General features: G+C 46.3%; 1 protein-coding gene across 2 annotated transcripts in view; it reads left to right on the top strand.

Moving 5' to 3' along the window:
- The window catches only part of DOT1L (DOT1 like histone lysine methyltransferase), a 229,520-nt gene that overhangs the window by 187,159 nt on the left and 27,214 nt on the right, over positions 1 to 15,147 (top strand). For both annotated transcript variants that reach the window (XM_068233968.1, XM_068233967.1), the window contains exons 21-23: positions 3,850 to 3,982; positions 12,209 to 12,349; positions 13,572 to 13,689. In XM_068233968.1, coding sequence (XP_068090069.1) covers positions 3,850 to 3,982; positions 12,209 to 12,349; positions 13,572 to 13,689 — 392 coding nt within the window. The remainder of the gene's footprint in view (positions 1 to 3,849; positions 3,983 to 12,208; positions 12,350 to 13,571; positions 13,690 to 15,147) is intronic.

The raw sequence follows: 15,147 nt of genomic DNA, 5'->3' as shown, positions 1-15,147 counted from the left end.
CTCAGATAAGTACAGCAATTAAAGAGTTTGGAAGTAAAGAGAGAACAGCCCAACCAAAGGATTCCATAGAAAAAGTCCCGATACCAACCTTCGTTACAGGATACACAGACTGTTCTCGAAGTATTCAGAGCATAATTAAAAAGAACTGGCCGATCATCTTGCAGGACCCTCTACTCAAACCGTCCTTGCCAGAAGCACCTAAAGTAATATTTAAGAAAGCACGGTCTCTTAAAAACCAGATTGCACCGAGCAACAAGAAGCAGGAACCCCCACAAACTTGGTTGAGATCCGGAATCTTGGGAAATTTCAGGTGTGGCCATCCCCGCTGTGGTTGTTGTGCCTTTATGCTGCATGGCATGAAGCAATTCGAGCACCCCGATGGGAGAGTTGTACCACTCAGACACTTTATCAACTGTGCCACTGAGTTTGTAATATATATGCTAATCTGCCCCTGCAAAAAATTATACGTAGGAAGAACAACCAGGCCCCTTAGGAAAAGACTGGGGGAGCATAAATGCAACATTCTGGCAAAATCTGAAAAACACAGTATACCCAGGCACTTCACCAAATATCACCAGTCAGATCCCAGTGACCTCAAGATCTTAGGCCTTGAAAGTATCCCTTCCACTCTACACAGAGGTCTGCGGTTTAAGAAACTCTGTGAACAAGAAACTTTCTGGATCTTCAAATTCAACTCTCTGGTACCCGAAGGACTGAACGAAGAACTCGAAGTACGGAGCTTTCTCCAATGAAGATTCTGATTTGAAGAACCCACAGACATTGTCCTCCCTTTCCTCTCCCCCACTTCCCCCATTTCCATCCCCTCACCTTCCTTCCTTCCCCCCCCCCCCTTCTCCCCCCCCCCCCCTCAATTCCCACCCTCCCGCCCACACTCTCCCGTCCCCGAAGTATCCCCCCTCCCATTGCTCTTTTAACAGCAAAATGGGCATCCGCAGTTTTGGGAGCCCTCTTTCCCCTCCTGTGGCCATGTCCTATTTGGTTATAATCCCCGGGCAGGACTAATCTCCTGGTATCCAGCCCCTCTGTGTCCATCTGACATCCACTCAAGACAACGTTGCTTAGTACTCATGCGACCTAATGGTCGCTAATTCCTTTGGTTCACTATCTGTGGTTAAAATATCCACGGTGTATCCAGGACATAATACAGTCCTACCTTTTAAAATACCCACGGTGTATACAGGATATAATACAGCCCCACTTTTTTAACCAGACTTGGTTATGACCACATCTAGCCGGGACCCCCGCGCTTATAAAGCACCCCATGGGCCGTGCTGACGTCACACACGACAGACACACTTTGTCGGGACGTTCAACTCACTCAGATTAACCTCAATAGACAGTCCCGCTTGGCGAAGTAAGCCCACAAAAAACATGGACCACTTCCTGCATCTTAATCCTCAATCTTTTATGTTTATTTTTATGTTTACTTTTAAATGTTCAAATTTTAATTATTGTCATTGCACTGGTGATGTAACTGTACCTCCCGATGGAGTCCACCCCATAGTGAGTGACCATATGTCATTTCACCTAATTTTCTTCGATTTTAGTATGCGGAGACAACAATCGAGTCCCAGCGTAATTGTTTTAATATCCTTCAAACGTTTTTTAAAACGTTTTTTAAACTAATCTCTAAAGCCTCTTAAAAAGTTTTCCAATAAAAATCTCTAATAAAGTTTTATGTTTACGCCAGGCAGCCAATAGGAGGCAGCCATGTACTACACACGTGGTTTTCCAACCACACTACAACCACGCCCCATGCAGCCAATAGGAGGCCCCTCAGCCGCCTCCACCCACACATGTGGGTATAAAACATCCCCGTTCATGCCGCTGACGTCACCTGATGAAGGCGTGGTCTACGCCTAAACGTTGTGACGTCAGACGGCATCCCCGCGTCCTGGCTCCGCCCACCGCCTCCGACTCCCACGCAGTTTCCAACGCACCCCGCCGCTCTGGCCAAGCGCGGGACACCGGAGAGGATAGACGGCAGGCTTGACAGGCGCATTGTTTTCTTACACACTGTAAGTGTAACCTGTAACAGCGTGATTGATTGAGAAAAATACAAAACGTTATTGTACCAGAGGTGCGCTCTTGTTTCCTTCTTGTTTCCTTTGTTAGAATTGCTGGCACCATCCAGCGTCTGGAGCAGCACCCGCTCAATAACCTCCTCATCATCTACCAAAGACAGCGCAGGGATTGTTTCTTTTGTTGTCTTCTTAGGGACACTGGAGGCACAGGTTGGCACAGAAGAGGTACAGGAGACAGAGATAGCACAATGTTCTGACTTAAGAACAGATTTAGGTTAAAGGATACCCGAGGTGACATGTGACAAGATGAGATAGACATGTGTATGTACAGTGCCAAGCACACAAATAACTATACTGTGTTCCTGTTTTTCTTTCTCTGCCTTAAAGAGTTAAATATTAGGTATGTAAGTGGCTGACTCAGTCCTGACTCAGGCAGGAAGTGACTATAGTGGAACCCTCACTGATAAGAAATTCCAATATAAAACACGTTCCTAGCAGAAAATGGCTTCTGAGAGCAGGAAAGAGATAAAAAAGGGTCAATAGTTCATACATTTTAGCTCTGGCATCGAACATTGAATGTGTCATTGAGCAAAAACAATAAACCAGTTAAAATTTAAAAAGTAGATTTAAATATACAATAAAACTGTGGAACATCTTAAAAAGTCATTTTTAGGAGAAGGAAGATAGATCCAATCGTTTATTTCATTAGTTTATTTTCACCTTGGGTGTCCTTTAAGAACAAACCTACAGTCACTATCTCGTTCGTTAACCGGTGACTACCTGTACGGGAAACAGACTATTTGGTCATTTGTATAACTAGGTTTTCTTCATCTACTTTTTAAGGCTTCTTACACACTAAGACGTTGCGTTAGGTGCTACGTTAGTCGCATAACGTGCACCTAACGCAACGCATAGTGGTGGTGGCAGAGGACGTTAGCAAAGAGCCATGTTAAGCGGCTCTTTGATGCGTCCGTGATGCGTACTATAGTACGCATGCGCTGGTGGAGACCACGTGAGTGGAACACTCCGCATCACGTGGTCCCGTCAGTGACCTCAGCACAGTGCAGTGAATATTAATTAGCCATGTGGCTAATCACTGCACCTGTGCAAGCAGGCTAACACGGCAAAGCCGCTCTAACACCGTAGCATGCTGCACTCTAGATTGACGTGCAGCGTTGCAATGTAACGCAACGTGGGCACTGTGAACAGCCCATTGCTATTACATTGCTGTGCGTTGGGGAGCGTTACAGGCTGCACTAACGTGCGCCTGTAACGTCTCACTGTGTAAGCAGCCTTAGACTTCTAAATATTATTAATCATAACTTACTTGAAAATCAGATTAGTTAGGTCACATTCTTATAAAAGTGTATATATAACATTTTAAGGTTACATAAATGTTCAACCACCACTGTATGTGTACATTTAAGCAAATAAAGATAAGTTTGCATATGCAATGAAAGTACGTGGAATTTTCTTGTGAGCTATCTCAGGAGAAGAGACCACCAGTGTATTCTTCTGCACTTTGCTGGACTGCATAAGTGCATTCACCATATCTTGATCCATTCATAATTGGTTCAGTAGTATTCCAAGGTTGTGAGAATTTCTGAACAGGATTTGATTACAGGCTACATCCCCATTGGTCAAGCCATTTTCTCTGCTTGTACTGGAAATAGACTGCAATCATTTCATGACAGACCTACTAACCTTCATGTGCTATCCTAAACTGTGAGGAAGTGATGGAAGCTCTGCTCTAGTTTTGCATTGACTTGTGCTTATTAATCAAATCTTTATATTTTTTTCAAAGGAACGAGGTGATCAAGGAACAAAGCTTTATGTCATCAAGTACTGCTATGTTGAATGGAATCCAGCTAAGTCCGAGGGAATTGCGTGCTGCTTCTGAGGGAGGCCAGGCAACCGCTGAGAGGGGATCTGACAAGGTAAGTGCCTTCTTTTAAACCAGCGCTGTCCAACTGGCGGCCCGCTCCTCTCCCCGGGATGCAGGCATGGCGTGCGCTATGGGCGCCATGCCTGCTCCCTCTTGTGTGGCCTCTCCTGTGTCCCCGCTGCCGCTGCCTCACAGCTCACTAGCTCAGACCTCAAAGATCGCGGCGACTGAAACAAGCAGAGCGCGCGCATAACACCCGCACGGAGTACGTCACATGCGGAAGTGAAATCCGTCACTTCCGCATGTGACGTTCTGCGGCGCGGGTGTTATGCGCGCGCTCTGCTTGTTTCAGTCGCCGCGATCTGTAAGGTCTGAGCTAGTGAGCTGTGAGGCAGCGGGGCACAGGAGAGAGGTAACGGGCGAGGCAATGGGGGAACACCTGTCACTCTCACTGGGGGGCACCTGTCACACTCACTGGGGGGCACCTGTCACTCTCACTGGGGGGCACCTGTCACTCTCACTGGGGGACACCTGTCACACTCACTGGGGGGCACCTGTCACACTCACTGGGGGAACACCTGTCACTCTCACTGGGGGGCACCTGTCACTCTCACTGGGGGGCACCTGTCACTCTCACTGGGGGGCACCTGTCACACTCACTGGGGGGCACCTGTCACACTCACTGGGGGGCACCTGTCACACTCACTGGGGGGCACCTGTCACTCTCACTGGGGGAACACCTGTCACTCTCACTGGGGCGCACCTGTCACTCTCTCACTGGGGGGCACCTGTCACTCTCTCACTGGGGGGCACCTGTCACTCTCTCACTGGGGGGCACCTGTCACTCTCTCACTGGGGGGCACCTGTCACTCTCTCACTGGGGGGCACCTGTCACTCTCTCACTGGGGGGCACCTGTCACTCTCTCACTCTGGGGCACCTGTCACTCTCTCACTGGGGGGCACCTGTCACTCTCTCACTGGGGGGCACCTGTCACTCTCTCACTGGGGGGCACCTGTCACTCTCTCACTGGGGGGCACCTGTCACTCTCTCACTGGGGGGCACCTGTCACTCTCTCACTGGGGGGCACCTGTCACTCTCTCACTGGGGGGCACCTGTCACTCTCACTGGGGGGCACCTGTCACTCTCACTGGGGGGCACCTGTCACACTCACTGGGGGGCACCTGTCACACTCACTGGGGGGCACCTGTCACACTCACTGGGGGGCACCTGTCACTCTCACTGGGGGAACACCTGTCACTCTCACTGGGGCGCACCTGTCACTCTCTCACTGGGGGGCACCTGTCACTCTCTCACTGGGGGGCACCTGTCACTCTCTCACTGGGGGGCACCTGTCACTCTCTCACTGGGGGGCACCTGTCACTCTCTCACTGGGGGGCACCTGTCACTCTCTCACTCTGGGGCACCTGTCACTCTCTCACTGGGGGGCACCTGTCACTCTCTCACTGGGGGGCACCTGTCACTCTCTCACTGGGGGGCACCTGTCACTCTCTCACTGGGGGGCACCTGTCACTCTCTCACTGGGGGGCACCTGTCACTCTCTCACTGGGGGGCACCTGTCACTCTCTCACTGGGGGGCACCTGTCACTCTCTCACTGGGGGGCACCTGTCACTCTCTCACTGGGGGGCACCTGTCCCTCTCTCACTGGGGGGCACCTGTCCCTCTCTCACTGGGGGGCACCTGTCCCTCTCTCACTGGGGGGCACCTGTCCCTCTCTCACTGGGGGGCACCTGTCACTCTCTCACTGGGGGGCACCTGTCACTCTCTCACTGGGGGGCACCTGTCACTCTCTTACTGGGGGGCACCTGTCACTCTCTTACTGGGGGGCACCTGTCACTCTCTTACTGGGGGGCACCTGTCACTCTCTTACTGGGGAGCACCTGTCCCTCTCTCACTGGGGGGCACCTGTCCCTCTCTCACTGGGGGGCACCTGTCCCTCTCTCACTGGGGGGCACCTGTCACTCTCTCACTGGGGGGCACCTGTCACTCTCTCACTGGGGGGCACCTGTCACTCTCTTACTGGGGGGCACCTGTCACTCTCTTACTGGGGGGCACCTGTCACTCTCTTACTGGGGGGCACCTGTCACTCTCTTACTGGGGAGCACCTGTCACTCTCTTACTGGGGGGCACCTGTCACTCTCTTACTGGGGGGCACCTGTCACTCTCTAACTGGGGGGCTCCTGTCACTCTCTAACTGGGGGGCACCTGTCACTCTAACTGGGGGGGGCACCTGTCACTCTAACTGGGGGGGGCACCTGTCACTCTCTAACTGGGGGGGGCACCTGTCACTCTCTAACTGGGGGGGCACCTGTCACACTCTAACTGGGGGGGAACCTGTCACACTCTAACTTGGGGGGCACCTGTCACTCTAACTTGGGGGGCACCTGTCACTTACTGTGGGGGGGGGGGGGCACCTGTCACTTACTGTGGGGGGGGGGGCACCTGTCACTATCTTCTGCCTATTTATGTGAAATGCTCTCTATTTATGTGCCTCATGACTGCTGAATTTGTTGTGTTGGGGGCCTCATGATTGCTGAATTTGTCTTGTTGGGGGCATCACGATTGCTGAATTTGTCTTGTTGGGGGCCTCAAGACTGCTGATTTTGTCTTGTTGGGGGCCTCATGATTGCTGAGTTTGTCTTGTTGGGGGTCACATGATGGCGAACTGCCAGACTATGGAAAAGCTGAATCATCATCATGAGACAATAGCATTAAACCTTGGATTTTCCATAATGTTCATGTATGAGTTGAAAAGTTTGTATGTAGTTTAAATTGCTGTTGCCACTTAGCGATAGATAAGTGACTTTTGGGTTGCAGTTTGGGCACTCGGCCTCCAAAAGGTTCGCCACCACTGTCCTAATCTAATGTCCCACATTGCTAAGTTCATGTAAATTTGTCTCCACCCGTGGCCACACCTACATTCTGGTCCATGGCCACACCCATTTTTCGGCGCGCCGCTCTACTTGCAACGGAACCCCTATGTTTTTTGGCGCACCGTGTACGCCACGCAACTTCACCAAAATCTTAAATTGCATTTTGCGGAAAGTGCTGCCAATCTAATTGTCCTTTAATTGCATTTTTTTCGGGGGGGGGGGGGGGGGGGGTTGCGGCTATAGCAAGAGCCTTCGGCCCTCCACCATGGGGTTTGAAAATAAAATGGCCCTCCATGCCCGTGAAGTTGGACAGCACTGTTTTAAACAAAGAAACAAGGCTTTATTGAGGCGAAAACCGATGCACAGTACAGGTACCATGTAAAACATTTTATACTGGGGGGGCAACAGCGCTGGGGTTTCCGATCGTGTTCGCTTGTCCAGATATTGCACTCCATTACTGCCACTCATCCGATCAAGCACCTCAGCCCTAGATTTTGCAGCAAGTCTGATCAGTACATGCAACAAATTTTGGCCCGAGATTGGTTGCATAGTCGATCAGGCATGTTCTTGAAGGCAACGATTCTCATTCGATAATGGTAATCTAATCGGATGGTTGACCGGCCGCCAAGTCGTCTCATGTATATAGCCACTTTACACTTGTTATGAATGTGCAGTAAAACTACTGCCTTTGAAAAGGAAGCCTAACAAGGTTAGTGCTGCCTTTAGTTCCTTTCATTAAGGGGGGGTACTTTTAACCATGTGTGTTTATACATTAAAAGGCTTTATCCCCCCTCAATGGAGGTTAAATGCCTACCTGCTACAAAGAGAAGATATTAAAGGGAGAATAATAGATAATATAGAATCCTATTTTAATATCAACAAAGGGGGGGGAGACATCATCGATGATTATATGGGAAGCACACAAATGTGTAATAAGGGGGTGCCTTATCCAGGTGGGGAGTAGGGCTAAGAAGGAAGGAGAGAGAATAAGGAAGGAGCTACTATCTAATATTGAGCGACTGGAGAGACCACACAAAGAATCTATGGAGAAGGAGATACTAGTTGAGTTGGCAGTAGAAAGGGAAAAATACAAAAAGTTAATGTTTACACGAGCAAGATTTGCGATCCAGAGATGTAAGAAAACTTACTATGAACATGGGAACAAAGGAGGAAGACTCTAAGCAAGAGCACTTAAAGCCCAACAGGCTAATTATATTCCGTTTATCAATGATGTCCATTCTAAAAAACATCATAGAAATGAATCAATGGCAAGGATTTTTAAAGATTACTATGAAAAACTATATGGAATAGGGAGAGAAGGGACAGAGAATTAGAAAAGTAAAAGAAGTCAGGTAATTGACGAGTATATAGGGAGTCTGGCATGCCGAGGATAGCAGAGGAGGATAGGAAAAAGTTGGAGGAACCCATATCCGTAGAAGAGGTTAAGAGGGCCATAGCTCACTCATCAGTAGGTAAGGCACCGGGCCCGGATGGATTTGGGGCAGAATATTATAAATGCTTTGAACCCATCCTGGCACCACATCTGGCTGACGCACTGAATTCGTTGGTAGGAAGAGCGGAGGGAGGAGCCCAATTTGGTAGGGACTCATTGGAGTCTCAAATTACTGTAATAATGAAAAAGGATAAAGATCCGAGTCAATGCGCTAGCTATAGACCAATATCTTTGCTGAACGTGGACCTGAAACTGGGGGCACATATATTGGCAACACGGTTAACAGGACTAATCCCGGAGCTGATCCATGCTGATCAAGCAGGATTTATAATGCAGAGGGAGATGCGTGATAATATCACCAGAGCAGTGATGCTCCTACAGCATGCAAAGGAATTTGGTCCCCTGTCATGTGCCTCTCGACTGATGCCGAGAAGGCATTTGACAGGGTAGACTGGGACTTTATGAAGGCAGTCCTGGGCCACATTGGCCTGGGAGATAAAATGTTGAGTCGAATATTAGCCTTGTACTTGAATCCGACTGCTAGAATTAAGGTAAATGGGGTATTATCAGAACATTTACGGATATTCAATGGAACACGCCAGGGCTGCCCCCTCTCCCCGTTAATTTTTGTGCTGACACTAGAGCCATTCTTGAGAAGAATCAGAGCAAATGTTGACATAAAGGGTCTGGATATGGGAAATAGGACACACAAGGTGGCCGGCTTTGCGGACAACTTTCTGTTCTTTCTATCAAACCCTAGAGTGTCATTACCATGTTTACTAGAAGAGTTTAATAAATACAAATCTCTCTCAAGGTTTCAGATTAATTGGGGGAAATGTGAGGCTTTGGGAATAGCCATGGACCAGAAAGAGATTGCACAACTAAAAGAAAATTTTCCAATTAAATGGGTGGCCCCCACATTGAAATATCTAGGGATAAACATCTCACCAGAAATACAAGTAGTATATCAAAGTAACTATAAGAGTATAGCACAAGAGGTGAAACGAGATTTAAATAGATGGAATAGGCCGGAATTTTCATGGTTCGGAAGGATTCATATTTTAAAAATGAACATTATGCTGAGATTAATATATATTTTCCAATCGCTGCCTTTGACAGTACCAGCTGCCTTCTTTACTCTATTAAGAAGGGAATTCCTAAGGTTCATTTGGTACTCCAAGCCACCTCCGTATGAAATATAGAATAATGACCCAGACCAAGGAGAAGGGGATTGGTGGTTCCGAATCCCCAGCTATATCATGCAGCAGCCTCCCTGAATAGGATCGTAGATTGGCATAAGAATAAAAAAGATAAAAGCTGGATAGAAATTGAGCAGAATTTAGTGAATGCACCACTTATGGGGATACTGTGGATGAAGAAGAAAACTGGCAGCGTGCATTTGGCAGGATGTTTTATGAATAATGCATTGAAAACTTTATATTTATATAGGCGGATAATCCAACTGATAAATCAACCTTCTCCACTCCTCCCAGTCTTGGATAACCCAGAGTTCATACAGGGATGTCAAAAGAATTCATATGCTTCTTGGAGGGGACAACAACCACTAAGAGCAGGGATGTTGGTGAGAAAAGGGGAGTGGGAACCACTAATAAAGTTCTTTGATAGCACTCAGAAGTGCAAAAAAGAACAGTGGGACCTCTTGCAATTTAGATCATTTCTTAGGACACAATGTACAAAGGAGGAGTTCTCTAAAGAATTGACTCCATTTGAGAAGCTATGTATTGAAGAGGGACGGAGTAAAGGTACCCTCTCAAAAATTTATAGTATGCTAAATGTTGGGCATGACCTAACAAATAGTTGGAGAGCCAAGTGGCAGAGGGATATTCAGAGCGACATCACGGATGTAAAATGGAAAAATGTCCTATATTTTATGCATAGGAGTTCGGTCTCCATCAGGATTCAGGAATCTGGAGTTAAGGTAGTGAGTAGATGGTACCTTTACACCTAGTACACTGGGTAAGATGTTTACGGGAGCCGACCAGGGATGTTGATGTGGGAAGGAAAGAGGGACCCTAATACATATATTTTGGGAATGTGCAAATATTAAATCATTCTGGAGCGAAGTGAGAAGATATATTAATGAGATAGTGGGATGGATGCCACCAGAGGACGCAGGATTCTTTCTTCTACATGCCAATGCGATTAGCACAGAGAAATATAAAAAATCTGCCATAAAACCTTTAATAAATGCAGCAAGAATATTAATACCAAGATGGTGGAAGACAACCCACATACCAACTATAGGTGAATGGTGATTGGAATGATGTGAATGTAGAGTGGATGGAAGAGGAGGTGACTGGTGTGGGGGGAGGGGAGCAGGGGTGAGGAGTGTAGAGAAGAATGGGGAGTGAGTGGGATTGGCAGTTGAAGTAATAGTTAGTTATTATTTGATATATTCAATGGCAAGGAGATCGATGAAAGGACCATTTGCCATTAGAAACCTGAGGGGTGTGGTGTCCTGGTATGGAGTATAATTTAATAATGTTTTATAACTGAAATATGGTCCCCTCGTAGTTAAGTGAATGTGATTTGAATGTGTAAAGAGCTATGTCTTGGATTGTTTGTAAAACAATATTAAAGTGGACCCAAATTACAAATACAAGATTTCAGAAATAAAATCTATTTTCTAAATTATAATAATAAATAGCAGCCTTTTTTCAGCTGCATGATGACAAATATAAAATATTTTACATTTATTGGAGGAACCCCTCCCTTCCTTTGAAATTGCCGGGATTTTTCCGGCAAACTGGTGGAGTAGATGGTGTCCGGCAATGGAGGAATTGCTAATGGCTGCCCCCAGTATAACCCTAGCTATGGAAAGAGAAGGGTGAAAAGCATGCACTGAAATGCTCATAGGCTTGAAGGAGTGTTTATTTATCTTTGTATGTGTCAGAGTGGTGCAACTAAATATTTTTAATTAAAAAAAAGTTTGGTTTGGGTCCGCTTTAATCTTTTTGAATAAATAAAGAATATAAAATTATTATTTTTTTTTAAAAAAAGGCTTTATCAAGAAACTGCAACGTCAGGCTCGCTTGGAAGCTCTGTTGAGATCCCTGTAAATACTGACTGCTAGTTGCTTTTTTGCTGGCATTTCTTTCCCTATAAATGACATTAAAGGATACCCGAACTGACGTGTGACTTGATGAGATAGACGTGTATGTACAGTGCCTAGCACACAAATAACTAGGCTGGGTTCCTTTTTTTCTTTCTCTGCCTGAAAGTGTTAAATATCAGGTATGTAAGTGGCTGACTCAATCCTGACTCAGACAGGAAGTGTCTACAGTGTGACCCTCACTGATAAGAAATTCCCCTTTTTATCTCTTTCTTGCTCTCAGAAGCCATTTTCTGCTAGGAAAGTGTTTTATAGTTGGAATTTATCAGTGAGGGTCACACTGTAGTCACTTCCTGTCTGAGTCAGGACTGAGTCCACCACTTACATACCTGATATTTAACTCTTTCAGGCAGAGAGAGGAAAAAAGGAACACATCGTAGTGATTTGTGTGCTAGGAACTGTACATAAACATGTTTATCTCATCATGTCACTTCGGGTATCCTTTAAGCATCTGTGGAAGGCATGAAAGGTTTTTCCACAGATAAGGGTGCAAGCTGTGTTGAGCAAGTTGTGCTCAAAAAGGTACGCTTGGAAATGTGCACTACCCAGTGGAAGCTGAACCAAAGAAGCAGATTACAGATCAGGCAGAGCAGGCTTTGGCATTGTTTCCTGGGCCCTATAATCAGTTTTGTTTTTTTCGTTTTTTTTAAAGAATGTAAAGGTATGTGAGCACCCTGAGGTTCATGCTTGATGTCATAGACAAAAAAAGAAATTTTGTAATTTTAATAATTCATGCTTTATTCAGTTTAAAATATTTAAATAATTCACAGCTGATTTCTGTTAATTTTTTACTTTTTAGCTGTCAAGAGACCGTAGCCCCTCTAATCCTGAAACAATCACCAGTTTGCCTATAAGTATCCCACTAAGCACAGTCCAGCCTAACAAACTGCCAGTCAGTATCCCTTTGGCTAGTGTTGTCCTGCCAAGCCGTGCGGAAAAGGTATTTAAGAGATTGTGTACTGCTGCCTTGACTTTTGGTGCATTTGTTCTCTGCTTTTGTTATGAATTGTACTTTTTTTTTTTGGGGGGGGGGGGGAGGAGGGGGGGGGGACCAATTGTAATGACAAACCTAGGAAGTGATGGTAGGTCCTTAGCGAAGTAGATGGGCAGTACTGCAGATCCAAACATGCTATGAGTCATATTCAGCACATTTTGCAGCTGGTATGAACAGGTAAAAGAAACTTTTGCAGAAAAAGAAACAGCGAAAGTACTTTCTGCATATGGTAGTAGGTCTATATACTTCAATCCATTACTATAGGGTCCCCGTAACCTTAGTACACTTCTCTTTTAATTTGTCATCGAGTCTGACTGCTTAATGCTTTTTGAGCAGTGGATCATAATACATCACAAGGTAACTACTCTTTTTAAAATTTCCATTTGCGGTCTGGGATTTTCTGAATTCTATATAATCTGTGCTTCCTCTGTATCAGACTTTCAGTTCTAGTTATTTAAAAAAAAACTCCCTGGCGTTCAATTTCCCCAGGATTTCTGTGCAAAAAGTGATAAAATTTATTTTTAAAACTTTTTTTTTTTCCTGTAACTTGACACAATGTGTCAAGCAAGGGTCTAGTATACAGTGCAGGAGAGTATTGGTGTGTATGCACGTTTATACTGTTCACAGCATGTTTTTATGGACGGATAGATCTGTCCATACCGCTAGGGAGGTTACAGCAAATCTGTGATAACGAGGGGGTAAAATATAGCTACTTGCCTCAGTTGTGGGAGCCTCTGGATCCTCTCTGAACCCATCATTGCTGCCCAAGACCCTCTTCTTCTGACTGTGCTCCCAGCCATGTACAAGCACAAGAACTGCATATGTTGGGTAGAAAGAAATGCTTTTGCATGGTGGAAACAAGCTCTGCACAAGCGATTTCGCTCTCCTGAGCGTGTGCAGACCTTACACCCTTATGCCTAGTTAGGCCATGAGAAACCTATTCAACAAGCTCTTGTCTTATATTTAAAGGGACCCAGCACTGGAACGGTGGGCTGTAGGAGAGTCGGGGAAGCCTCTCCCTTACTACTATTTTGCCGAGTATTTGTTATTTCCCCTCTCTACTGACAGTATTTGTTGTAGTGTGTATAATGATTTTCAAGACAAAGTATACGTAATAGCATTCCTTTCTTTCTCTTTTCTGTTTGGTTCTTACTGTTGCTGTCTTTAGAGGAACAGTCCCAGTCCAGGTTGTAATAGCAGAGATGGCTCAAATGCGGAGAATCAATATGGTGCTACTTCTAACAGCTTCAATTTTGCTGCTATCTCAAAGCCACTGGCTACCTCAGGTAAGGTTCACCATTCAAAACTGTACTAACTCGTGTTTCCGCAATACTGTTGAGGCACATCTGTGTTTTAAAATAAAGTTGTGTATTTGTAGTGCATGATTTAAAGAAAACCTGTAACAAAAAAAAACCTGGGGGATACTTGCCAGAGGAGGGGGAAGCCTCTGGATCCTAATGAGGCTTCCCCCTGTCCTCCGACCCGGCAATCCAGAGCTGCAACCTCCGAACATTAGTGAGGTAAATATTGACCTACCGCGATCCTGCGCAGGCGCAGTAGCAGCTCTTCCTTCGGGCTAAGGTGGAAATAGCAGAGTCCGATCGTATCCGCTCCACAGCGCAGGCACTAAGGACTCGCGCTTGCGCAGTACAGTGGACATGATCTGGCTTGGCTATTTCCGCCTTATCCCGAACGAGGAGCTGCTACTGCGCCTGCGCTGGATTGCAGTAGGTAACAGCCGGCAATCTCACTATAGGGTTACAGCGCCACCCGGAGGACTGAGGGAAAACTGCAGCTCTGGATCCCAGGAAGGTGAGTGAGTGCTGGGGCTGCTGCAAATCTCCCTAGCAGCGTGATTTATTTTTTTTTCCCCTGGTTTTAGGATCTAAAAGCATGCAAAAAAATTGCACCGCTTTTAGACCCTAAAATCCAAAAAGAATCCTAATGCCAAGGGGGTTAAAGTAGATGTTCAGCGTTATTTTTATTTTTTTTTAAGTTTCACTTACCTGGGGCTTCTACAGGCCCCATGCAGACGTCCTGTCCCACGCCAGTCCTCACGGATCCTCCGCTCCCCCGCCGTGGCTCACTTTAGTTACCACCGACTTGCAAGTCGGCGGCAACTGCTTCTGCGCAGCTGTGCATGTCCTTGCTCCCGGCCACGTAACCGGGAGTGAGGATGCGTGTGGCGCAGTTGGCGTCGACTTGTAAGTCAGCGGTAATGAAAGTGAGACGCGGCGGGGACTGGGGGATGCTTGAGGAATGGCAGGGGGCAGGAAGAGAAGCCCCAGGTAAGTGAAACTTCTGGGTAAGTGACCCCCTGTCTCCCGTGATCACACCTGAGGCAATCAAGCCTCATTTTAATTTCGAATTCGAGTAATTGAATACTCGAAAGCCCATCCCTGCATGTCACATATCGCCTCAGGTACACATTAAAGTACAGTTTTCAGACAGCTTTCCTCATTAATCGTTCAGGATCGCTAGTACTTATTTCAGAAAATTATATTTTTGAAAGCCCAACTCCACCCTGGATTTTTGATGTTAACAAATTGGAGTAAGAACCTTTGCCGGGTTTCATTTTTTAGTTTACAGAAAGGATATTAATTTGCAGTACGTACTTGAAGCTCTTATGGGCATCCCGAGTAGTAAGAAGTAAGGGAATACTCTACACACAAAAGAGAGCAGACAACAGTAATGAGAGGTCTGCTCACTCCATGGTGAGGTTTGTATTGTTTGCTCTCCATGTT

The sequence above is a fragment of the Hyperolius riggenbachi genome, chromosome 1 (genome assembly GCF_040937935.1).
Source record: "Hyperolius riggenbachi isolate aHypRig1 chromosome 1, aHypRig1.pri, whole genome shotgun sequence".
NCBI classification, from domain to species: domain Eukaryota; kingdom Metazoa; phylum Chordata; class Amphibia; order Anura; family Hyperoliidae; genus Hyperolius; species Hyperolius riggenbachi.
Note: the sequence above shows the minus strand (reverse complement) of the source record. Positions and strands in the feature narration are given on the sequence as shown.